Below are 26,984 nucleotides of genomic sequence, written 5' to 3' on the forward strand. Positions count from 1 at the left end.
CGTACCACTATCTTTTAGAATGATGATCCAATACTCACCAGGACTTTGCTTCAGATGGCATAGGACAGTTCTGCCAACCAAATTGAACGTCGGATTGAGATTTTGATCCAAATCCCGATCTCAACCATTGAAATCAATTGTCCAGATCAAGATTTTTGTTAAAATGTTGACCAAATTCTGATCCGACAGTCGGCAAGGCTGACCAGCGCCATTGCTGAAGCAAAATCAAACTCACCAATTGATTCATGAAATCATGATAATGGGTGGACGTGTCGTCTCAACAAATGAGGCGAACGGTTTAGGATAAACTTAATCACCAATCATTCCCAACATAATCTTTCCTATATATGTAGGAGAAGTACCAGACTACTGCGCTAACCCAAAAAAACGCGAGACGATAGGAATTTCTCGTGGAATCTTGTGATTAGTGACGGCTAGATTTGATTAGATGAGGATTATCCCAATATTTGGTTAATTAAAGAATTAATGGTAAAATTATTTTTTACCCCTTTTTACATATAAATAAATTGTTCCAGTCCAATGAATATAAATATAAATAATTAAGTACGAAAGCAATAAAGGGAAAACACATGACGGATCTGACATCTTTTTCTTATTTTGCTTCTTCTCTTTCTTATCAACCACAACTCACCAACGAGAGTGAGACACAGAGAGAGAGATTGCAGAAGAAGGAAAACGGTACTGATAAAATGGCGGACTTGAAGGGAACGTTCAGTTGTGATTTAGGAACGTGTTAAGGTCCGACACTCCGACCGACCTGTCAAACATCTCTGGTTCGAATCTCAAGTTAACTTATAGCCAAAAATTATAGCTCTTCATGAGCTTCACTGGTGAGGTGTTCTGGTGAGTGTCTGTGTGACTGAGAGAAAGAGAGAGAGAAAGAGAGAAGATGGGGAGATCCTCGAGCAGCTGTTTGAAGATCCTTGCATGTGGCAACGACACTCCTGTAAAAGATGACCTTCATCCTGTAAAAGATGACCTTGAACAGACTGAGGTATTTGTTTTCTCCATTCATGGATGGATATTGAAGTAATAGTTTCAGATTTCCACTTTTGATTAGGGGAATTGTTTGCAGTTTAATGCTTTGATCCGCACATTCATTTTCAATATTTCCTGCGCTATTTGATTTGGTGAATAACAGATTCCGCACCCTCCTGTTGAACTTCTACTTGTATGGTTTTGTATAGATTGGAGTGACATTGATGATCAGTATTGATATAATATTGTTCTTTACGTTCATTAGTCATTATTTTCCTCGCTGAAATGAGATTTTGTTCTCGAGAATTGTCGAAATTTTTCACTAATTTCAGAAGCGAAGATATTGAGGAGTTGTGATGAATTTTGTGCCTCAGCTTTAACGTCATACCTTGCTGATATCTTCAATCGGGTTGAAACCTTTTCTAAGCTAGAATTCGAGGGTCGGGTTGTTTATGTGTTTTGGATGATCTACTACTAGAAAAGATCTATTGCAAAGACTGCCTTCGAAGGCCACCAAATTTTGAACTGATCGGACTTGCTCTAGATCCCTTTTAGATACTTTTATCTGGATCTCTTGTTGTGATTCACATTTGGCTGTTCGTCCGATGACACCTACTTGGAAGAGAGAATGTATGCAGTCGTAAGCGTGATCAAGCAACTTGTAGTTTTAACTTTTTACCTTTAAGAAAAATTGTTTAACCGCATCTTTGTGTTTTTTTATGATTGTTTGATTATGTACTTATTGTATTTGATAGTATCTATTATATGGTAACACCTCTCATCTTTTTTTTTCAAATCAAAATGTAGATCTGGTTCCAGGTTACATCAGATTGTACTGTGATGCTATTAGGTGCGTAGTATGCTCTGTGGCTATAAGCTATAAGTAAAATTTAGCGAAATCATGCATATTGACATGGAACCCCTGTAAGTAAGATGGAAGGCTGACATGAGGATTATTATGCATTGATGCATGTGGACAACTGATTAAGCCTCCTTTGATGAGTAATCAATGATTTGATGACAACCTACTGTCAGATATCTTGAGAAACTATTATGATGGCTTACACAGCATATTTAGGCTTGAGAAGCTTCTTTGCAGGGCAATGTAAGCCTTGAGTACTGGGGAGCTCGTCTTTCCTGTTTACATGGTTTGGGATCTTAGGTTACCAAATGTTTGTTAGAAGTTTGCATACATTTTCAGCAGCTTTTAAGATGGTTTGGAAACTTAAGCTGGTTGTTTGCTTGGAAGTGGTAAATGCTGGGGGTTCAGTTATGTTAGTGAGTCTTAGGTTTGATACTTGATAGTCTTCTTCTGACAGCTGAGTTCAAAAGATCAATGAAATGTCTCTTAGGGTTCATACTTGATAGTCTTCTTTCTGTGAATGAGTGCTGTACTAAAGGCATTGGGATGTACTATGGTTCTCTCATACTTCAAGCTTTTATGTCAGAATGGAGTGTGGGTCGTGATCATACATTTCCTTAGTAAGAAGAATCTGTGGTTGTCTTACTACTGTTTCCTGTTAACCAATGGCCTCACTTCTCTTCATTTTTCACCAAAAGTCAGAGAGAAAGGAAGGAGGAGAGAGACAGATGAAAGAAGGGGAATTCAAGGGAAAAACATCGTGTGTAGCAGATTGAACAATTGATTTTTTTTCTTTCTATTTTCTCAGATTTCAAGGTTGGGAAACAATGTATTCAAGCAATCAGAGTTGTAGTTTCATCTCAACTTAGCCAAGTCATCAAGCCTTTTCATCAATCCCAACTACTTGAAGCTTGGTAGAAAATTGTTTTCCTGCCATCCCATCCTACCAAGAGGCCAAGACTATATCTTCTGTAGTTTTGCTAAATAAATATCATCATTGGGTGCATCACTGTCTGCAGTGATTCCTGTCTATTATACCTATTGCAGACATTTTATGTAATGCTTATTATTTGACTGCTGTTGCTGACATGGCATAATTCTGCCAGCTTCTTCTTTGACTATAACTTTGATATTTTGTTTTGGCGCTGTTGTTTATTTCTTGTGAATTTACATGTTTCAGATTTTGGAAAAAAATCATGCAGATTTAATAATTCTTCAATGTTTTTCATATTCTAAACAATCTTCAATAAGAGGGTGTATCTAGTGTATGATGCTTCAACCATTGCTGGGTCTTGGAGGATCATAATATACACAGCCTTACCCCTACCTCGTGATGAGGCTGTATCCTGACTTGAATCTGAGAATACTAGATTGTGATGTTCAGTATTTATAATTGACCTCCTCATAATGTTTCTGACAGACTCCTCAAATAAATCAAGAAGATATTAGTGAAAAAAAATTCAAAATACAATTTACTTTATTTTGACTATAAAAAAAGTCGCTTTTCTATATTAGTAATAAGAATTCGCTCATTTCTTGTGTCATCTGGATCCCAAATAATTGGATAGGTGTGATATAGATGGGCAGGCATCCTGCCCTAGAATCCTGAAAAGTATCCTGGGGTCCTTTTGTGCATTAACTGAATTATTTTATATAAATCTTCTTCCAGAGCAATGAGTCCACAGAAAAACGTGGTTGGAGCTTCAGAAAGAGATCTGCCAGGCATCGAGTGCTAAGCAACACTTTAATTTCAGAAACCCCATCTGTTGGGAACAAGGAGAGCCCAGAATCAATTGCAATCAGCTCTGGTCCACAACCTGAGTCGGCTGTTCTTGAGAAAGTACCTGAGCCACAATGGATGGATGGGAAACCTGAATTGTCAATGGCAGTGCACTCTAAAGAAACTGCTCCCCTAATTGCCAAGAAGGTTACATTTAAATTGAGTCCAGATAAATCTGTTGCCATTGTCATCCAGACTGCTATCAGAGGATACTTGGTAGTTTCTTTTAATAAGACTTATATTTCTGAGAACACTACTTTCGTGAATCTTCTTTTTGACCAATCTTTGTTCTTGTTTATTTGCATGTCTCTGTTTTTGCATAAAAATTGCCAGGCAAAAAGAACTCTCTTGAAGATTAAAAATGTTGTTAGGTTGCAAGCTGCTGTACGTGGGCATTTAGTCAGGAGGCAGGCTATAGGAACTCTACGCTGTGTTCAAGCGATTGTCAAGATTCAGGCTCTTGTGCGTGCTCGTCGCGCTCGTCGCGCTCATCTGTTAGTAGAAGGGTCAGTTGATGAGAGAACTGAACAAACTATGAAGCCCTTGGTAATGGTTTATTTCTTCAAAATTTGTCACGAGTATATCCTTCAATTATATGTGGTAGCTACTAGCTAGTTCTCTTGAATGTTGGTGGAATTGGATGTAATATAAAATATAATTTGGGACTGACCAGTTAAGTTTGATGCTTCACAGGGTTTCTAAAATTTCATATAGTAAGTAGACTCAGTACTGACTGGATTCACACCGTCAATTGACTTCTCTGTAGCTCACACTAGTAATGTGTCTTAAGCATAACTGCATAACAAAGTGCAGTTAGGGTCTAGATTAGGATTTCATGGGTCTTGATCGATTTTTGTGACTTTATTGGTTTTCTATTGTAGTATATTAAGTACATGATTAAAAGTTCTGCTATCCTTTGAAGGATTGAGGTGTTTTCATTTTTCTTCATTTATAATTTATGTGTGTCGTTTCACTGACAATAATTCAATAGGTAATGCTGAAGTGGTAGAAAAACTCTCATGGTCTTTTCTGGGTTCAGGGAAACAAGGATTCAGAGGCTAAGACAAGCCAAACTTATTCTTCCATTAAGAAACTGCTTAGCAATGGTTTTGCCCGTCAGGTAAAGTCCTGTATTCACAGTTGGTTCTTCATCCCTTGAGGCATTTCATCTAACTGAAATCAATAAACACTTTTTGTGCCACAAGCTTTTGGAGTCAGCGCCAAAGACAAAAGCAATACACATTAAATGTGATGCATCAAGATCTAATTCAGCTTGGAATTGGCTGGAGAGGTGGATGTCCGTATCATCATCAGAACTTGCACAGCGAGATACTCCAGTGTGTCCAGAGAATGTGGAACAAGGAGAGAATATTAAGGCAACTGCTTCTGAAGCAGGAGCTGCACTGCCTGATGCAGCTATCTCTGTTACAGAAGCTATAAAAGCCAATAGAAGGGAAGCAATGATGGAACTGGAGAGTGAAGAGAGCTTGATAAGTTACAACAGAGATGACCTTGATTTTCAAGCTGGGGTTCCTAATTTTTCATCGAAAAGAGATGATCTTGATCAGCCTCACATTGGGCATGTGGATTCAGAAAAATCTCAAAATGCAAGTAACTTACGCATTCTGGATGGTCATCCAAGCTACCCATCGGTAAAAGATGATCTTAACAAGTCTCAAGTTGAGGATGTCTATTTGAGTGTATCGCAAGAGACCAATTTGAAGGAAGACTTGTTACCAACTCAAACCGATGTGCAATCTGATGTCATTTCTGAGACACTACTTAATTCTCTTCCTGAGAATCCTGGGTTAAACTCTGAGCAACCAAAACGTACTATGAAAAGAGTTGCAGCTGACCAACTGGAGACTGAGGCTAAGAAGTTTGTTTCTGGATCAAGAAAGGCATCTAATCCTGCATTTATTGCAGCAAAATCAAAATTCACAGTGCTGAGTTCATCAGCAACATTAGATAGGGCAATCAAGTCAACTAATGAAGATTTTGGAACAAAATCCAAATCAGACAACCCTCTATCTCCTGAAGACTCTGCAATGAAGGCCAAAGAATCAAGCCTCACAGTCTCTCACGATCCGCAGGTTCAGGTTGGGGACTCAGAATGTGGAACTGAACTTTCTATTACTTCCACTCTTGATTCCCCAGAAACTTCTGATGTTGGAGGGGAACTTGAACATGAAGCTAAAGTTGCAGAAAGGGAAGCCGACGATAGCACTGCTGATAATGTGCACAAAATTGGAACTTCTAGTCTTGAGGCAAAAGATTCTTCCTCCATTCCCCCATCTAATCTGTCTCATAATGATGTCTTTGGTCAGCCTGCGGAGGCTGAAGAAGTTGACAGAGAGCCAGAGAAGGCTGAAGAAGTTGACAGAGAGCCAGAGAAGGCTGAAGAAGTTGATAGAGAGGCAAAGAAGGCTGAAGAAGTTGAAAAAGAATCTGCTGATACAGTTTTAGCTGTAGGCACTCCTGGTATGGAGCAGCAGCCAGGTAGAAGTATGTCAGACGTACAAGTTCAGCCGGACAGCATGATTGGTCGTCAAACATGCAAATCATCTCCAGAGGGATCTCCAAGAAGCCATATGACTGCCCCTGAATCACATGGAACCCCATCTAGTCAGGTGTCAATCAAAGCTAAGAGGAACAGATTAGAAGGGAGTGGGTCCAACCAAAAACAGAGATCCCAGGGGAAAGTTAAAAAGTCCCCATCTAATCAGAACGATTCCAGTGCACGAAGTAATACAGAACAATTGCCCAGGGACTCCAAAAATGGGAAACGGCGTAACTCATTTGGTTCGGCAAGATCTGAGCCTGTTGACGAGGAGAGAAGAGATAGTGGCAGCAGTATTTCACTTCCCAGTTACATGCAAGCAACAGAATCTGCCAAGGCCAAGGCCCACCAAATCCATAATTCTGTGACATCAAGTCCAGATGTGCAAGACAAGGATATTTATACCAAGAAGAGACATTCCCTACCCAGTGCAAACGGAAAGCAGATTTCCCCGCGAATCCAACGCTCAATGTCACAAGCACAACTGGGCGTTAAGGGAAGTGGTACACATTCTCCATCTGGTAACTACTAGACTAAATTATATCTTCTTTTCTAGTTCTTGTTTGGTAATGTGTATGTCCATTAAATAGTGATCTCCTATAAAAACACATGCTTGATATTGCATTTCCAGTATGATTGGCTATTAGCTGCAGAAAATGCCACTCCAAATATATTTAATAAAAGTCCTTAGTAATTTCCTTTTATTCCTAGGAGAAAGCAGAGTTCCTTACAGTACTGAGTGATAACCACACTGCCCACTTTTGAGTTCTGTAGTCTATGCTTAGTACATGGGAGAAGTGTGGTTTTCTTTTTCTAAATGCTATTCTGTGTGCTGTTGACACAATTGTTCTGGCATTGTGGTTGTTTTCTGTTGTTTTGTATGCATGTTGTATTTTCCCATATCCAAAGCTAGGTGATTATATTGAAGAAATCCGATGCATGCTTTAGACTCATTTAATTTGCAGTGGCTGTAAGAGAAATAATGGTTTCCTTAGATACGGGAGAATCATAGGTAACTTATAAATGCAACAGATCACAAACTGGATTTTCCATTCGTGTATTTAAAACTGAGTTAGCAATAGATATCTTGCTTTGTATATTTACCCATTTGAATTTGCTTGTTTCAGAGAGAAAATGGCAAAGATGATGATATTATCTAAGGGGGGCCTTACGTAGTGAGTTGTGCAGACATTTGATCAGTCCCTCCCATATCACTGGTACGAGATGGGGGATCTCTGGCTTTTGCTATGTTTGAGGTGTTGTGTGGAATTGGGCAAGCTGAGATGAGGGAAAACCCAGGATTCAGGATTTCATGTACAGTCTAGTGCTTCAAAACTCCTGCCATGAGGTGTGCTTGTGTTTGTCATGTCTTCATTTGTGTGTATTGTCAGGTGTTTTCCCTCATGTCTTCATTTGTGTGCATTGTTAGGTTTTTTTCCCTCTCTTCTTGTTCTTCTTTCTTATTTTTTTAATTTTTTATATATATATTTTTTGTCCTTTGGGGTAGAGCATTGTTAGGTTGGCTGCGTGGAGGTGTCACCTTGCAAATTTTTAAGGGAGCAAAGGATTGCTGTTTTTGAAATGATGAAATATACCTCCTGCTTCACTCTTGTTTTCCGTTTTATTCGTATGAAAAGCTATCCTCTTTGCTTTTCTAGGTCCCTGTAGGAGGTGGTCTTAACTAAATGCTTTTCATGGGTCTGGGAGGAGCGTCGGTGCGTCAGGTTGGCATCTAGCGCAGAAAAAAATTATAGCTAATGGTTTTCATAGATATGACCTTATATGATTAATGTTATGCTAGGGCATTCGTTGACAAAAGAAGTAACATGTTATACTATGGTCCGGGTGTAATGATAAGTGGGCAAAGTTTAGTCAAGGTGTCTCCCATAATTGACACGCCATGTAAGCGCCCAGATCCGGTGATAAAGTAGGCAAGGGTTTTCGCGCCATGGACGATTATAGTTAAAGAAGCCAGTCCAAAAGTAAAAGATTAAATTAGCAACTTGAAACAAAAGATTTTTTTTAACAGGGAAGAGCTTAAAATTAATATATGTTATGAGGAAAAGAAAAACATATAGGTTCTATGTGTAATGGGGTGAGGGAGAAGGAAATGGAAGCGGAAGCGGACGACAAGGAAATTGATAGTTCAAATTGTTGAAATTAATTTATAAGTCACATCAAAGATGTGGTTAAATTTAAAAAAAAATTTGATGTGACTTGTAAATGGACCTCAACCTTTTGATGTGATGTTGAGACACATGTCACACATCTAGAAGGAAATGGATGGTCCATTTTTTTGTCAGAAATGGACTAGATCACATATTTTGTGGGGTTTTGAAAATGCATAGGGTGAAAAAATTAACATGCCACCTCACCAGACAAGCTTCTTGTTGCTAGCTTTTCCACCCCCATCAACAAAAAAAAGCACACTTTTGAGATTTAACGAAAAATTGTCTTTTCATATTTTTTTTTCACCCCACATTTATTCCAGCAAAGAAGCGCAACCTTATTTCAGAAAAGAGAGAAGAACATTTAATTACCTTCAAAAGTGAACATGATAGAAATCAAATATATTTCTTCTTAATTAGAAGGTTTGATAGATTGTTGTACAAAGATTGCAAGGTGATACCAGGGAAAAATTTTAATTGTACAACATAGACTAATGTCTTGGATATGTGTCCAACTCCAAACACTCATAAAAAGTGTGAGGTTAACTATCGTAGGATAAGACGGTGAAACTTAAAATGTGAGTGCTTGAAAGCCTTCACTAATGAAGTAATCAAATAAAGAAAATGGGATTTTGTGGGGATACTAATGCAATGTGGAATAAGATAATTATATGTATTAGAAAAGTAGATAAATATGTCATAGGTGAAATAAAAAGAATGATTCATTTCTATAGAGAGACTTCGTGGTGGGATGAGGATGTTCAAGCAACCATTTATAATAAGAAAGTTAGTTTTAAGACATGGCAAATGACTAAGAATGTCGAAGGTTTTCAAAAGAATAGGTTGGCAAATAAAGCTAAGAAAATTGTGGGAAAATTAAGGGAAAAGAAGTATGAAGATTTATTTAATAAGTTGGACACACACACACACACCAAAAAAAAAAGAAGAAGAAGAAGAAGAAGAAGAAGAAGAAGAAAGGGGGGGGGGGGGAATCTACTTTTAAGATAGCTAAAATGAGACATGATGGAGTTCTAATATTGTTGCAGATCTCCTAGCCAAGAAGGCCCTTTCGGTTTCTGGCCTGAAAGAATGGCCGCTTTTCAATCAATGGTTGGTGGATCTATGTTCACCTTCCTCTCTTATCCGCTTTCAATAAAAGTATGGTTTACCCAAAAAAAATAATAATAAGGGACAAGATGAGTAGAGATTTTGACCATGTTAGATGTATTAAAAATGAAGATGGTAATGTTGTAGTACGTGATAAGGACATTAAGAAGAGATGATAAATCTATATCTTTAAACTACTCAACGAGCAAAGTTCAGATACTTCTGCGTCGGATGATTATACCATTCACTAAGGCATTAATTTTCGAACATGTATATGGAGAATTTCGATATCTAAAGTGAAAGAAGTTCTAAGGAGAATGAAAATGGGTAAGACTCATGGTCCTAATGAAATCCTAATAAAAGTATGGAAGAGCATAGGAACCTATGGGCTCGCTTAGTTGACTAAGTTGTTTAATAAGATTATAAATACAAAGAAAATTCCAAATGAATGGAAGAGAAGCTTCGTGATTTCAATTTACAAAATAAATGAGATATTCAAAGTTGTAATAAATATAAAGTTATTAAACCGATGAACCATACTATGAAATTATAGGAGAGGACAATTAAAACCCATATGAGACAATTAACTATAATTACGGAGAACCAATTTAACTTTATGCCAGAAAGATCTACAAAGGAAGCTATTTACCTTATTAGGAGACTTATGGAAAAGTATAAAGAGTATAGAAAAGACTTTCATTTGGCAAGTACTAAAGAAAAGGTGTTCCAAGTAAATATGTTAACATAATTAATGATCTGTGTGATGGTTTAGTGGCTAGTGTAAGAATAGTTATAGTTGGGCTCCATTTAGTATCAACTTTAGATCCATATTTATTTGCACTTTTAATTGATGAATTAACAAACACACATTCAAGATGAGGTTCCTTGGTGTATGCTTTTTATTGGTGATATTGTGTATATAGATGAGACTTAAATAGAGATTAATGCCAAGTTAGAATCATGGAGAATAATTTTGGAATTAAAAGGCTTTAAACTAAGTAAAATGAAGATAAAATATTTAGTTTGTAATTTTGGTCATGATTGGGCGGATGATGAGGTGGTAAAATTTGACATAAGGAGATCCCTCGAGCAATTGTTTTAGATGTCTTGGTTCAATCATAAATAAAAAATGTAATATAAAATATGATGTTTCTCAAATAATTAAAATATGGTGGATGAAATGAAGAGGTATGTCCAGGATCTTATATAATAGACGAATTCCTTTAAAGCTCAAAGGAAAATTTTAAAGGATCATCATTCGACCAACTGGGATCTATGGTATAAAGTGTTAGACTATTAAAAAGAAGGGATAATTACTGTTGCCCCCTTGAACTTTGATTGTATTACTATTTATTTATCCGTTGTACTTTTTAAAATTATTAATCAAACCTTTAACTTTGTCTACAATTACTAATGCCCTTTACTGTTAAGCTCCGTTAGTTTACTGATGATGTGGCATCTATATATTTTCTTTAAAATCCCAAAAATAACCCTGCAATTATCTTTTTACTTATTTACTCTTTTGTCAAATTATAATACTATCCTTAATTAACTATAGGAAAAAAATTAACTTTATATTCACTTCTTTTTTAAGGAGTGGTATGACCGTACAACCATATTCAACAGAGGTATTTAACAGAGGCTTATAAATACCTTTGTACAAAAAAGTAACATAATTCAGATTGAAGGAATTATAAAACCTTAGGGAAAGACCTGAAGTAATTTTAAAAGAAGTAGTAAAAAATGATATGCATAGCTTGGCCCCAAACAAAAAGTAATCTATACATCAACCTCTATTTAATTGATACAAAGCGGACAACTCACTCATTATGCCTATTTAAAATAAAAAACAAGAATTCATTTTTGGTCAAGAATGAAAAATGGTTGGTGAACTTATCGAAAAAATTATGAAATGGAAAAAAGTTTGGGTCAAAAAAAATGTTAAAAGAGAAACAAGGAGAAAGAGGAAAAGTAGGTTGTTATAAAGAAGTGTATGACTATTTTACCCTCATCTACTTATAGAACTTTGAAACCACAAATGAAGATAATGAAATTTCTCTCCATAATGGACAAAAGTTCTTATGGTTTGAGGTTTTTCTATTATTTTAAATAAAAATAAAATTCAGAATAGATGCCAAACAATTTAAAATAATGAAAATTTCTCATAATTGACAATGATAATTGATACCAAAAAGAGCCTTAATGATGATGAAGAATATGAGATGACAGTGAGTAACCAGAGCCAAACTACATTTGGTTTTTTGATAGACTATGCTACATCGATTTAGAAATCTTGAAGTTGGTTTTCTTTTTATATATAGCCGATGAAAGTAGATCAGCCATCAGGCCTTGTGAAATCCCAAGGTTAAAATTAGAACAATTATCGAATGGTTATCATTTGCAATTTTTTTATCTTTCAAAATTGTAAATCCCCACAAGGATTAGGATATGATTTATGATTAATGTTTTTTAAACTTTCAATATAAAGATAATATTGAAAATAGAAAAATAAAAATTAATTGAGATTAAGGGCTAGAGGGTCTGACTGATATATTAGATTACTTTTAATCCGATTTGTCAATTGGAATCAAGCCCAAACGAGTCGGCCGGTGCGATCCGATTTGATTCTGAAACCTGTTACCAACTACCAGTGGCAGCAACTGTGGATTCCCTCTCCCACGAGCAGGAGCGTGACACGCGAAGCCAAGGTGATAAGTCTCTGCTCTTCACTCGAAGCCAAGGTGATCGTCTCTGCTCTTCACGCGTGTTCTGTGAGCTTAGGCATCGGCCATTCGGATGCCGGTTGGAGCCGTGTGAAGATAGTCGCCGCTTGATTCATTCTGCAAACGACGAAGGTCCTTTCGTAGCTTCGAACAATATCAACTGTCATCGTTTCATACATAATCTAGAGAAACGATTAATTTCACCTTACTGTCAAACTGCCACACATGGGCGCCACAGAATCCACACTAGCGAACCCGCAGTCTCAGGTTGTTTCGATTTTCATCTTTGCTTTCTCTACTTCCCGAATTTGGGTTTGATTAATTTGATCTTTAATGCTTCCTGCATCTCTTCTGCTTTGTCAATGAAGCAGCCGGTGGATGCTATCACCACCGTCTCCGAGAGAATAGAGAGCGCAGATCCCCTTTTAGAGCGGGTTAAATCTCTAAAAATCGTGAGTTCTTATTGCCATCTGGTTCCCTTGCGCTTCATTTGGTCTCTTGCTTTCGCTTAGGGCGTCATTTCGGATGTTCACGATTTAATTTCTCTGTTTGATTAACTTGCAGACAACGCCAATACTGACGTCTCCGCCGACGGAGAACACCTTTACCGATATCCTTGTGAAGAAACCCTCGGCTTCGGTTACTGGTGAGTTTATTGTACTCGATTAATTAGTTTTCTGACTACTCTATTTTTAATGTGTGATCTTGTATCGATGAACCCAAAAAACCATCTGTCTTTGAATTATTATTTGGTCTTCTGTGATGGATAGCGCATGGATATTCTTGGCATTGTGGGACGCAGTTCGGTTCTGCTCTTATATTTTATTGATGTCTTGGCCAGTTTGGCTAGCCCAAATTCAAGTTATCAAGTAAATGAATTAAAATTTCTAACTAAATTGCACTTGAGACTAACACCAAAGGAAACACTTTAAAAGTATTTCTCACGGGCGAAATTAAGATAGTAAAATTGGAATGAAACAATACGAATTGACAATTTCAGAGAGCTGCACACAAATATACTGATCCTCTTTCAACTATTAAAATCCAGACCTATAAGTGGTTGAAGCAGTGCCTAGCTGATTTTATCCAGGATAACCCTTAAAACTGGTTGCTTTTCTTTTCTTTTGGAAGATCCCATTCACCCACTTCATCAGAATGATTTAACATGTGTTGCAAAAACATTGTTTCTTTGTCTTTGAGACAATTCAAGCTGAACTTCTTTTATACTCAAAGAATTATCTACTGATGTTCTTCTGTTAACAAGTTTTTCTTAATTTCCCAGGAATATGGTTTGTATATAATTTATTTGACATTGCTTACTTTTTTGAGTTTCCAACCTGCTTGATTATAAGTGACATTGCCCCCTTAGTGTCCTAACTCTTCACTTCTCTTTGAATGATAGAAATAACAATTGTCTGTCGAGATCCAATTAATCTCTTTTTCTGTGGTGGCTGCTACAGGTACTTTAGATCCCAAGGTTCTACTGGAACTCTTCTCAATGTACCGTGATTGGCAGGAAGAGAAGGCCAGAGTGATCAGCAAGAGGCAGGTATTTTTCTAGATGTACACCTATCAACACTGCTTTGACCATCTTTTTGGGTTAATAAATAAGCATTAAAACAACATCTGGGTATGGGACCCCAAGTTACAAGAATACATCTTGTTCGTTGGAGAGTCCTCAAGGGGCCTTAGAGGGAGGAGAGTGATCTTAGGGCTTCCTTATAAATGGCCTTCCATATCAAATCCGTAGAGCAGGATTTGGTAGACCATCTATGAAGATTGTGCTTTAACCAAATGTGGGAAATAGTAGCTCTGAAAACAGTGGAGTCCTTTGATTTGATGATTTGACATACAGAGTCACGTCCTTGACTTGACTATTATATAAAATTTGACTTTGACCATGTTGAGCAATCAAGTTCTGGAAAAAATTTCCTTCATAGACATTTATGATCGTCTGATCAGTTGTTCATGCATAGATGTCTCTGCAAGGACTGTGATGGAATATAACTTAAGTGTTGCTCTCTTGTAAGGCCTTATGAATTACACTATGCTAAGCATCGCGATGTAGCAATTCTCCTCCAGATGCTTGAACCAGTTCTATTTACACTTCCTATCAGCTCCTGACAACTTCTAGGAACTTAATGCTTTATTTCTGTGCCAAGAAGCACATAATAGTTTTAAATGCCTTGAATTCGTGTCTGTATGGGGTCAACATTTAAATGTTTGCCCTCAAAAAAAAAAAAAGAAAAGTTGATTCAGTTTTTCTCTTAGCCAAGTGTGACTTATAGGGAAAACACTGAATGTTTGGGAGTGGATCTTTGTCTTGAGTTCCCCAACCCCCACCCCCACCCCCTCCTTCCAAAAAAAAAAAACACTCTTCTCTCCTTCCCCTTGAGTTCCCCAATCCAATAGCAATCTTCTTCTTCTTCTCACTCTGTCTGTATGTCTTTTCTTTTACCCTTTACGATATGAATAACCAGTGTATAAATCAGCTAGTATTTTACTACCTTTTTATTTTAAAGGAAAAAATGGACTGGCTGATTGGGTCTCTAAATTGGACCAACAATTGTACTTACTATTCATTAGATCAGATAGGTAATTAGGTTGCACCTATTGATGTCTTGTTAGGGTCTTTCTGTCATTGCCAGCTTTCAAACATTTGAATTGGAAATTCTGCGTTGCCCATCATGACACTTAAAGTCATAGACGTATCCTCATAATTATGGTGAAGTCAAAGAAGCTTTAAGAAAGATGAAAGTAAGCAAAGCAATACATAAGGCTCAGATCGTGTCCCTATAGGAGTATTGAAGAACCTGGATCTTTAAGGTTAAACCTAGCTGTTCAACAAAATTTTGATTACACAGAAAATGCTAAAAAAATGGAGGAGAAGCTTTGTAGTCTAGATTTACAGAAACAAAGGTGACATTTGGAGCTGGAATAATTATTTGAGGGATAAATTTATGAGTCATACAATAAAGCAATGGAACAGAGTTATTTGTACCTACCTAAGGAAGAAAACTACCAGTTCAGAGAACCAATTTGGCTTTATGCCAAGTAGGTCCAAGAAGTATATCCTATTGTAGGGAACTCGGAAAAAAAAGAGAGAGAAGGACAGGGAGCACCGAAAAAAAGAGTAGACAGAAGACACAGCTGAAAGAAAAAGACAGAGTTAGGGACAAACAAAGAAAAACGATGGTGAGTTGTAGCATAAGAACTGGGGGGGGGGGTGTCAAAGTAGTGAGTTCCCAATTATGTTTGGTTCACACCAAAGATCTTCCTTGAGCCCTTATTTGTATGTACTTGTCATGGATGACCTTGCTAGGGACATTCAAGATGGATCCTTGGTGTATCCTTCTTGCTGATGGCATTCTGTTGGTGGATGAGGCAGAAGCTTGGATAATGGCAAGTTGGAGTTGTGGAGGTCTACCTTGGAATCAAAAGGTGTCACGATAAGTAGAACGAACATTGAGCAAATGGTGTGCACGTTTAATTACACTATGTTGGTTAACAAGTGGATCACTAATGATGATAAGGAGATCATTAAAGTCTTGAAGTGTTAATCTTAGATAGCTGAGCTCTATCATTAGTGAAGGTGATTCAGAGGATGATGCCACCCAAAAATTAGATGAGGATGAGAGAAATGTGACTGGCATATTTGCGATCATTATTATTCCTTTAGAACTGAAAAGGAAATTTTATAGGGACCCACAATTGGCTATGATGTATGGTATGAGATGTTAGGTACGGGTGCTTTTTTAATACTAGAAATGCCATCCGTAAGGGTCGAACCCACGACCTCTCCACTGAGAAGTATAGATCTTATCATTCAACCAACCATGCATTGGCTGTAGATAAATTGTGTGGTGGGGATAACAATGTTGAGATGGATGTGTTGAAAGACTAGGAAAGACGAAGTTAAGAAGACCATAGTATAGCTGAACTGGAAGTAGCTCTATACATGATAAGCTATTAAGCTAAGAGAGTCCTTTGCATCGTCATGTTCAGTAGATAACCCAGTTTGGACTAGTTATTTGATTCAGATTGAAGGATCTAAAAGATCCATGGCAAACCTAAATGACCCCCAGTGAAGTAGTGAGAAAAGGCATGCATTGTTTTGGTCTCATATCTTGTATGACTTCAAACAGATCAGATTGGAGAACAAGGATACATGCTGCTGACCCATTTGGTTGGAATAAGGCTAGGTAGTTTTGTTGGAGCCTTGAGGTTTGTGCCTTTTGTCTGTGCAACTTGATATGCTTTGATGTGTTGATTTGTTGTTATTAGATTTTTAACCATTTTAGTTGAAAAATAGTGCTGATTTTGCCTTTTCTTTGGATGGGTGCAGGAGGAGATGGGTAACAAAATAGAGGTAGCTGATGCTTTGGCGGTAAAACTTCTTCAGCGTTTTAATTATTCAGTATCTTCTATGAAGACGACTGCACATAATCTGTCAGAAGGTAGAGGAATTAATTTTCACACGGTTTCTTTTTAGTACTAAAATTCTTATAAAGAAATGTTTTGAGAAGATGAAAAACATCGAAGCCTGTCAAGTGTGATGATCACAGCTTGACAAAAACATTATTTTGCAACTCCCCCGCCTTTTTTACTTCATGTGATTAGTGGTACTCTTAGTTTCCAGTGCATTCTTCATGGAGTTTCCAGATCCTTGAACTGAAGGTTATGGTCGATTTTTGGTATATAACCAGTGGATCCATCCATTCCAGATGTAGAGGGTATCATGTTGAATTAGTGCCCTCTGTTTAAGATTTCTATCAACCTAAGGGTGTTTCTAATTTTACATTTTAAGGCTCTCTAAATAATTGAGCACTATGTGATATTCGAAATGGCATGCAGTTCATCCATTGCAGGTGGAGGTAGGGGAGCTCAAGGGCAGGCTTACTGAGGTATTAAATAATTGTGATGCATTGTGCAAGAGAATTGCTGTAGAGGGTCCAGAATCTCTTCGCTCATCTGTCAAACCATTTGCTATGTCCAAGACTGATGTAGAACTTGACCATGTCTCTTCACCCAAAACCCCAACAGGAAACTGAACTACAACTTGGCACAAGATATCCTGGTTCTCTTGTTTAGTCTTTTCTATCATTCTTCGTTTTTTTGTAAGTAGTCATTCTTTGGTTAGCTTGAGATCAGCGTGCTTGTATTCATAATGCATCTAATGGTATTACCAAAAAATGAAAGAGAAAAACATGCACCTAATGGTAAATATAGGGATATAATATATGGAATTCTTAAGTCTACCTTCATTGTTTTCTTATTAATTTCAAACAAAAGTAGTGGTTTGTATCTCTACATGCATGTTCTTGGTCGGTTTTCTCACCCTCTGGTTGGGTTCGTTCCTTATTCCCTCTGCATTTTTCTTAAAATATATTTGTTGAATCAATTTATTTTCTTTCATTTTTAAACTGTGGTTATGCAGCCAATGATACCCTTCCACCAGTAAGGAAGTCTATCAAAACTCAGAAGTTTTTTCGACGTGGGTTCAGGTATTGCATAAAAAATTATGATGGTTGGCATGTCACGGACTCTCATAAGCTAGACTTACATGATATATACATATATATATATATGGCAAAAGTGGGAGACCTCGCAAGTGAGTTACCACCTGCTGTTGGATCTTGATACTTGCTAATCAACATGTTTTCCAATTTCTGAATTTTTTATTTTTTAGTTCCAAGTAGTTTCAACTTTGAAATGACATCTGTCTATAAATTAATCATCGATTTCATGTGCCCATCAATTATTAGTTGATGAAGGGACCATTTTAGAGCCTATGAAGCATTAAAGGTGGAATGAAAATGTCGGTGGGTGCCGACACAAGATTGGAGCCTTCATACACTTTTTTCTAATCTTCTTACACTGAATCACCGCTGTATTTGACTTCCATCGCGATCAAGTAGATTTGCTAGCGGAATCGCTAGATCTGTATCAACAGGTGAAGAGACAAAAATGAAAACTGATATTTAGAGCAGAATTTCACTTGCTTCACTAGCCAGGATATTCTTGAGCATGCTAAATGGGTGATCACTGCCAGATGCAGGACCTTGGGGACGATAACAGCTGCAGGACAATGGACACAGGAAGAACCCAGGAGAAAAACTCTAACAACTTTCCATTTAGTTTTCAGATTATACTATAAAATTGTTACAACAATGATCAAATCCCCAGAATTGAATGAATCGGAACTACATGAGAGATCAAAGAACACAAGAAGAAAAATAGGAAGCGGAAAAGAAGAAGAAAATGTAGCTTGTTGATGCGGCAGTTGTGATCCCATTTGCTGTCATGCATCTCTTCTGATAAGAATTATAATGCAGCTTCTTCCATTGCTTGAAAAGCCTTACCTTTCCATTTGACAAGCACTCCAATTAAGCTAAAAACATTGACAAGCAATAAGGAACCCTTGAGTCTCAGTCTGTCTCCTTGCAAAATTTCAGCTCCAATCTACCGTCCATGTATGCCATATACCAAAGACAATAATAACCTTTTCTGATTTATAATCCTATAACGAATCTAAATAGAAAGAACGAAATGCAACACGAGCAAATAATAGAATCCAGAATTACAGATCTTGACTCAAGGTTGTTGCTGTGCATCCATATACCCAGCATCAACGAGCACCTTCTCCCTCTTGGCCAACTCGACATCCTCGTCGACCATCATCTTCACCAATTGCTCAAACCCAACCTTGGGTTTCCACCCAAGTATCCGCCTCGTCTTACTTGAATCTCCCTGCAAGTTATCGACCTCCGCTGGCCTGAAATAGCGCTTATCGATGACAACATGGTCCTTCCAATTCAATCCGACATACCCAAATGCGACCTCCAAGAACTCCTCTACAGTGTGAGCCTCCTCGGTGGCTACCACATAATCGCCAGGCTCGTCTTGCTGAAGCATCAACCACATCGCCTCCACGTAATCCCCAGCGAAACCCCAATCCCTAGCAGCCTGCAAATTGCCAAGGAAGAGCTTGCTCTGGAGACCGATCTTGATCCGACCGACAGCCCGAGTTATCTTGCGGGTGACGAAATTCTCGCCGCGCCGGGGAGATTCGTGGTTGAAGAGGATGCCATTGCAGGCAAAGATGCCGTAGGCTTCGCGGTAGTTGACGGTGTACCAATGGGCGGCGCATTTGGAGACTGCATAGGGAGAGCGAGGATGGAACGGTGTCGACTCGGACTGAGGCGGAGGAGTAGAACCAAACATTTCAGAGGAACCAGCCTGGTAGTAACGGATGTGAGATCGACCACTGGCGGCGACATGTGAACGAACAGCCTCGAGGAGACGGAGTGCGCCGGTGGCGACGACGTCAGCTGTGTAATCGGGGATCTCGAATGAGACGGCGACGTGAGATTGCGCGGCGAGGTTGTAGATCTCGTCGGGGAGAATGGTGTCGAGCCAGCGGCGGAGGGAGGAGGCGTCGCTAAGGTCTGCATAGTGGAGCTTCATGAGAGCTTTCTGAGAGTTGTGAGGATCGATGTAGATATGGTTGATCCGTTGCGTATTGAAGTTGGAGGATCTACGGATTAGTCCGTGCACCTCGTAACCCTTCTTTAGCAGGAATTCCGTCAGGTAAGAACCGTCTTGCCCTGTTATACCGGTTATCAACGCGACCTTCCGACGCTGTTCTGTTTCCACCGGAGACGGAGAATGATGCGTCCCGCCATTCGCCACCGCTGTGGCGGTGGTGGTGGTGGATCCAGATCTGGCGCCTTCGATACTCTCAGAGGCCATTGTGAAATTCTGCTCTTCTCTCTTGGAGCTCTGTTTTCACGCGTTTCTGAGATTCTCCCTTGCGAAACTGTGTATACGAAGACGAATGGGAGTGGGGAGTGTTGAGGTATATATAACAGCTGATGTGGTAGGGCCTACTCAATACTCTCCTCTCTGTTGATTTTGAAGACAACCGTGATAAAACAAACACCAGCTAAGGGGACCATGATAGTGGGATGGGACTCTGCTTCTAATGTAATCTAATTTCCATGGGAACCTTTACCAAAAAAAAAAATGGCGCACTTATATTCATTCTAATTTTAGGGTCCATTTGGTAAATTGAGATCCTCTCCGCTCACCCTGCATTTCCTTAAATCTACCTATATTCATATATACTTTTGCTTCATTTTTGTGTATTTAATGCGCAGGATGGTCAAGCCAAACTATTTGGTCTGACCGAGATTTTGGATCCGACGGACTGAAAGCAATTCACATTAATATTAAGTATAAAACTCACATTACACAGGATCTACCTTAGTGTAAGACAATGTGAGTCCCACGCTCATGTAAATGTAAGTAGAGAGACAAACTAGGTAGAGAGGATCTAAACAGTGACTTGGCATATCAACACCAAACAAAGACGGAAAAAAAATCCCCCTTTATAGTAATATCATCGATCAAGGCTGACACAATAACAAACAACAGCAACACTAGACCCTTTTCCAATTAAATAATGTCATTTTTTTTATATATGAAATAAATCGATTCTTCAACAAGGGTATCTAAAGACCTGAAATTGCTTCAATCATGTGCATGACGGTCAAGCGAAATTTAAGACCGTCGAATCTAAATCTAGACCAAATTCTTGATCTGACGGACCAAGATCTACCGCATGACGGTTTAATGTGCAGGACTGAAACAAATTCCTTAAAGAACTCCATCTCATTTCAATTGATTTTCTCATAACTTGTCATTTAACCATTCTAGTTCTATCACCACCATTAACACCCAAAAACAGTTTTTCAATATGTGTTCTTGATCCAACATTGACATTTTTTATCATCCAACAATCTTATAAAATTTCCTTTGAACTTTAAGAGCCTATTGTAACATGAGACTTCAAATCTATGAAGTCATAATTCATTAAATTAACTATTTGATTAGCCTAAATCTTTGGAATGAAATATTTGATTAAGACTGTTTGGTCAACATAATTTTTGTGAATGCCCAACGTTTAGTACTTTTATAATAGAGATTTCGGATTTCATCCCATACAAAAAATCTACAAAATCACGTTTTAGTGTAGAAAGATGAATTTCTAGATTTCATGAATTTAAGAATTTTCACAACCAAACGAATATAAATCTCACATCCATAAATCCAACCGGGCCCTAATATAACTTATTTATGGAACCACTTAACTAAAATTTTCAAAATAATCGCATAGCTTCACATGTTTGTAATGTCCTTTCACTATAAATGAACATGTTACTTGAATGGCTTGTTACTTATGGTCAAGATCTGGTATCTTGTCCCAGTTTCAGCCCCTCTTCTCTATCTCCATCACTTCCTGTAAATAGATCTCATTGGTTATAATTCTTTTTGGGATACAAGTACAGTCATTGGAATGGAGATCTGGATCCAATTCAAAGCCACATGCTTAAGTCAGTTTCCCGGATCAGTCAATGGAACACTTATAATAGAGAAAACTTCAAAACAGTACTGAAACAGATAAGAACTGCAATATAAAAACAACCTAATGTATGGCTACCAAAAATAATCGTCTGGGCCAGATATAAGTCATAGGCAAACTCTAAATCAGTTACTTCTTCAGCCTACAAAACTGACATGTATCTACTTGGAGTGCTGCTCAAGGATCTGCAATTGTGACCTCAACCTCAACACCAGGTTCAATTGTGATCGATGTGATCTGCTTCACAACCTCAGATGAACTCACAAGATCGATAACTCTCTTGTGGACACGGAGCTCAAAACAATCCCAAGTATTAGTACCTATAACAAATTAGAGAAGAATTAAAAAAATCACCCCATAGAAAGAAACAAAAAGAATAGAAAGGATGACATTGTCAGCAATTTGTGTTCCAGTCAATCAACTCCTTCCAACCACAACCCAAACCACCCCTCATAAATATCTGGTGTCCAATAACCAGCGACAAAAACTCTAGTGGCTAGAGTACATAACCAGTAAGCATTATACTGGATTTAACCTAAACAGATATATGAAATATAAAACAAGGCAGAAGTTCCCAGAAGACAATGACAAAAGTAGATTTCCGTCAGACAATCATCAGAATAACAAAAATAAGGACCTAACCAATGCACAAGGCTCCCACATTTGGCAGGGTCCTAGAAAGGGGAAAATTAATATACCATCAAAAAGCCCTTATCCTTGTGAAATCAGCGCACCAACTATGAAGCACAAATTAACAGACTATAATAACCAACTCATGCTTTACCCTCAATATAACTTCAGTAAATTTTTATTGTAAAACATCTGTGACATATGACAGAAGAAAAGTTTCAAGAGAAATGTCGTGACAAGATGTATCCAGAAATGGGTACAGAAGATGACAAACTGTGAATGCAATTTCTGTTGAGAGTCTTGGAGCAATAGTTAAGTTAAGTTACTGCCTCTTATTGGTTGAAGGTTCAAAACATGGGGGAACAATCTGTCTGTCCCGTGCGCAGGGGGGGGGGTTCAGCTACGGACATTTGCGCACACCAGATCCTGCAGTTACACAACCCTCATCTACTAGGACACTCTTTAATATGAAAAAGTCATTAACTTCTGCACTGTTGTGATACCCTGAGCTTTTTTGTAATAAAAAACAACTCAAATCTGAGTCAGCATAGACAAAAGAAAACAGATGCACTAAACTGGAAATAATAGAGGTATAGGAAATTATTCCCTGGCTTCCATTTGTTCGTGGTGGATGTAACATTGCATCACCAGGAAGATGGGAACACTGAAAAAAAAATATGGACCAAACCCCAGAAAGACCCAGCCTAAGTTTCCAGGCAATTTCCCTTAACATATGTCCTAGCTGTTTCTGGTTATCTATGAAAGTAACTGACTACTTACCAAAATAAATAAAATAAAATAAGTAACTGACTTCTGAAACCAGTCTTACTAGAGTTTCTTGAAAAACAGCCTTGAGCCAGAGCTCTCAACCAAGAAAGCGAAGGTGCCTAACTACAACCCAATAAATGAGAGTTTTTATATCTCAGCTCCAAGGGTCAGCAGCTGGCTGCCACATATGATACTGACTTTCCAATTGCTATCAGCAGCAAACCATCCAAACAACAATTCTCCCCAGCGACAATGGAAAACAGAAAAAAATTGCACCACAAGTTAAACTACAGCTTGTGATGATCAATCCTTGCAGAATTGCATGGGCAAAACATTTTTTTTGGGTGAACGGCAAATATATCTTAGTTCGAACATAAGATTAGAAAAAATGAAGCTCAAAACTATTTTTAACAACTAAAAATTGTTAGCCCATCAGGAATTAAGAGGCACAAAGGGTCACACCTGAGAAAAGAAAAAGTATGTTAATGCTAGAAAGTTTACCTTCCCCACAAGGAGACTTCCTTGTGGTAATGCGGAGAACTTTTGTTGGCATCCTCACTGGACCCTTGACTTTCAGCCTTTTGTTCTTTGCACCATTCACAAGATCCGCACAGACTGTTAAAAAGACCTAAAACCCTCATACCTCCGCACGAACATTTGGACAGAATTTAATGAAAATCATAACAAAGAAGGGGTAACCTTTCTCAAGATTTTTGACATTCTTGGACGAAAGAGTAATCCTAATCCGATGCAATTGCTCGTGTGATTCTTCTAGACCAGGCTTGAGGGGTTTCATAGTCCCCATTGCTAAAGCCGCCATTATTTCAAACCCCTGCGCCATAAAAAGAAGAGGAAGAAGCCAACAGGTTAAAGACGCAAGTAGCAAGGCACCAAATGAAAACCACAGGTAAAGCAGGCTTGGAAATTTTCAGCTTGTTTATGGATATATATCCCGTAACGGTGATCAAGACAGATCAAAGTAAAACCCTGTCTACAAAAACTGTTTTTAAAGCATGAGACGCTTAATAATCCAAGCTGGGGTTACAAACTCCGTAATGTTACTCCAGATGAAGTTCTAATAGCTCATAAATTATCATTGCAGTGATTTAAATGGTTGCAACCTAGAATACAGACCATGAAAGTTAAGAAGCTTCACTCACAAATCTTCCACTGGTTTCTACCCCTAAGAGGTTATTCCAAATTTCCAATATAAGCTCAATCTCCACAAGACCATTTTCATCGTAATTCAGGTAATCGATATTTCAGACAAGTGCAATATAACTAAAGCTAAAAGTTTCTAGTTATGAACTCATACGCTACTGCACCAGCGGAAAAAAAAATTAGAATGCAATTCATCAAAAATACAAGATTACAAATATTCAACTCATCCGGAACGACAGTCCTCTTACAGATAACATGAAATTCAATCAGTCAAACAAGCAAACATTGAATGAGAATGAAAGCTGAAACAGATATGATATCGCGAGATCCTACCTTCTATGCTTCTCCTGTTCTTCGAGGTCTGATAATGTCCACAGCAAAAAACCAAGAAACAAAAACGGCGCGGGAGCTGAAACAATAGTAGAAATTGTTAGAAGGCTAGAAAACGGGTGAAACCCTAGGAATAAACTGATTGCTCACGCTGCCGGGGCAGAGGCATCAGCCAGCGCGGGGATAATGATGATGGGAAATTTCTAAAAACTCCCTAATACTTAATGTTGTGAAGAAAATAAACAGAATGTTTTTGGTAATTTCCGATTTTTTGGTAATAATTGTGCAATTTTTTGCAGCATCAGGGGCATGAGTATGATTTTAAATCGAATTTTAAATTTGAGTAAATTGCATTGGCACCCAAAATAGAGACCTTAAAGCACTAACTTCCCACTTTATGTTTAAAATGCACAAAAACCCCAAAATTGGATTTTTATTGGATATATTTGTCAAATTTATCGTTGAAAACAGTTAAATTACTGTTTATGTTAAAAAAATATCCCTATAATAAACAGTGTCTACAAAGTTTTAAGTAATAAATTAGATAAATATATTCAATGAAAGTCTAATTTTTGAGTCCTGTACTTTTTAAACATAAAGTGGGGTGTCAGTGCTTTAAGACCTCCATTTTGTGGCGCCAGTGCAATTTACTTTTTAAATTTTTAATCCGGTTGCAAAAGGACTCTGAGGTAAGGTCTAAATTTAAGGTTTTCTTCTCCGGTTTAAGACTAAAGTCCCATCCAATGACTCTCAAGCCGTTTTCACCCCAAATAGCACCTCTTAGGAGACTCGAACAACAATCTTCTATCTCTGACACCTGTTGACCTTCTAACTCTGATATCAATTAACCGCCTGGCTCTATCATGAAAAATATATTATTTTACCAAATTTATTATTTTGCATTTTCCCTCCTTCATTCGAGATGGTGATGATTTCGGGTGCTTCGCTCCTTCCTTTGTTTGATGAGATAAAATGTTCCTCTAGTTTTTAATCTGTCAGGATGTCTGTTTCTACATTTTATAAGCGGATTCTGGTGTTAATTATGAACTTAAGGGTTTGCTTATCTATTTAAGTCTGAAGCCCCATCAATGAATATCATGTTATGCTTATAAATACATTTGCATTGAAATTATAATTATTTATTATTATTATTTATTTTTTTTGGGTAAACAATTGTGGGGAGCTTTCAAGAAAATTATAAAGGGGGAGGGGATCAAAAGACCTATTACAAAAAAACAAATGAGTTAAAATTTCAGATTTATTTAAACTTTCTTATGGATCCAATGACCATTTCTATATTTAAGTTTAATTATAGAGTTATTGTGCCTTCCTTGGGTAGTGGAAGCATGGAAAATTTTTGTGTTTCTGTCCCATTCTCTCAACCAAATCTAAATTGTTGTATTATGCACATGGTGTCCAATACATTCTTGTTCCTTTAGGTTTTAATTTTTGTAGTGAAAGTTTGGTTTGACTCAAGATCCAATAAATATTACATGAAATTGGAACCAAGTCTTTGTATAAAATTTGTACCAAAACAAAAGCTTCATATAAGAAAAACTGGAACTCATATAATTGATTTGGATAATGCATTTGATTATTATTTATTTTTTGCAGAATTTGGATTTGATTGAAGGAGGACAAAAATCGGGAAACTAGTAGTTTAACATGTAGAGGTGAGGACTATTAGAGTATACCACATAGAACATCGAAACATGAATCCTTCGCTATAAAGCTTCAATCACTACCAACTGAGCAACCCTTCAGTAATTTTTTTTTTCCCATAAAAATAGAAAGCTTTATATCAAGGATGGAGGATGAAACAATTATACATATTACATACCATTAAAGTGCATCAAGGATCCCAAAAAAAAAAAAAAAGTGCATCAAGGAGAGTCTAATTAGTCAATGCCAGCTGAGCAAACCTTTGATGGTGATTAAACAGACAAGTTGTTTAAAGTGGGATGATAAAAAAGTGTGGGATTCATGTGAAGGCTAGGAGACAATAAAATAAATCGAAAAGCAAAGAAAGATTTTGATACTTGGGCTTCACAAAGTTTTATTTTTCTTTTTTTTTTTTTAATACAAATTCATTTTCAAAGTGGTGGGATTTTAAGTAGGGGTGTAAACGGATCAGATTTGGATCGGATAGTGGTAATATCATATATGCATTCTATTATATTCGGATGGATTCGGATGATAATCGAATAATTATTTTTTTAAGTAAATTATTTTGAATGGGCATGAATACAAATTAAATATAAATTTTTGACTACCTGTTGACATCTTTATCATTTTTTTTGCGGTATTAGGTTTGAAGTCTAAGAATTTAGCAATTTTGGTAGTTATTTTAGTAGAAAACTTAAAAAAAAATCACATATCTTAAATAAAAATAAATCCAAATAAATCATTTATTTGATAATTTAATCGGACGGAAAATAATCAGTCAGAAAGGGGTATTACCATATCCGTATC

The 26,984-nt window shown here is 37.5% G+C and overlaps 4 protein-coding genes across 5 annotated transcripts; 2 read left to right on the plus strand and 2 right to left on the minus strand.

The window, feature by feature from the left end:
• The first annotated feature begins 593 nt into the window (after positions 1-593).
• LOC149017026 (protein IQ-DOMAIN 32-like) lies at positions 594-8,300 on the plus strand. The gene is made up of 6 exons (XM_089151328.1): positions 594-1,015; positions 3,531-3,857; positions 3,975-4,187; positions 4,681-4,761; positions 4,847-6,722; positions 7,329-8,300. The coding sequence occupies exons 1-6, from the start codon at positions 911-913 to the stop codon at positions 7,346-7,348; spliced, it is 2,622 nt and encodes an 873-aa protein (XP_089007454.1). The 5' UTR covers positions 594-910; the 3' UTR covers positions 7,349-8,300.
• Positions 8,301-12,070: 3,770 nt separating this feature from the next.
• LOC149017027 (uncharacterized) lies at positions 12,071-18,600 on the plus strand. 2 transcript variants are annotated; one of them, XR_016172756.1, is made up of 7 exons: positions 12,071-12,466; positions 12,571-12,651; positions 12,764-12,845; positions 13,660-13,748; positions 16,545-16,656; positions 17,054-18,152; positions 18,252-18,600. XR_016172756.1 is itself a non-coding variant. In XM_089151330.1 (6 exons), exons 1-6 carry the CDS (start codon positions 12,425-12,427, stop codon positions 17,248-17,250), a joined length of 603 nt encoding a protein of 200 aa, XP_089007456.1. In that variant the 5' UTR covers positions 12,071-12,424; the 3' UTR covers positions 17,251-18,600. The 2 variants fall into 2 exon arrangements, 1 of the variants encoding a protein (XP_089007456.1); XM_089151330.1 differs by having other exon boundaries at positions 17,054-18,600.
• GMD1 (GDP-D-mannose 4,6-dehydratase 1) lies at positions 18,306-20,038 on the minus strand. The gene has a single exon (XM_089151329.1). The coding sequence runs from the start codon at positions 19,949-19,951 to the stop codon at positions 18,794-18,796; it is 1,158 nt and encodes a 385-aa protein (XP_089007455.1). The 5' UTR covers positions 19,952-20,038; the 3' UTR covers positions 18,306-18,793.
• A 1,749-nt stretch (positions 20,039-21,787) lies between these two features.
• On the minus strand, positions 21,788-24,671 carry LOC149017029 (small ribosomal subunit protein uS10y-like). Its single transcript, XM_089151331.1, has 4 exons — positions 24,516-24,671; positions 23,721-23,853; positions 23,523-23,636; positions 21,788-21,943 (listed from the first exon to the last, which is right to left on the minus strand). Exons 2-4 carry the CDS (start codon positions 23,839-23,841, stop codon positions 21,801-21,803), a joined length of 378 nt encoding a protein of 125 aa, XP_089007457.1. The 5' UTR covers positions 23,842-23,853; positions 24,516-24,671; the 3' UTR covers positions 21,788-21,800.
• Positions 24,672-26,984: the final 2,313 nt, after the last annotated feature.

The sequence above is a fragment of the Hakea prostrata genome, chromosome 4 (assembly GCF_041222555.1).
Source record: "Hakea prostrata isolate BN-2017 chromosome 4, UWA_Hpros_2, whole genome shotgun sequence".
Taxonomy (NCBI): Eukaryota; Viridiplantae; Streptophyta; class Magnoliopsida; order Proteales; family Proteaceae; genus Hakea; species Hakea prostrata.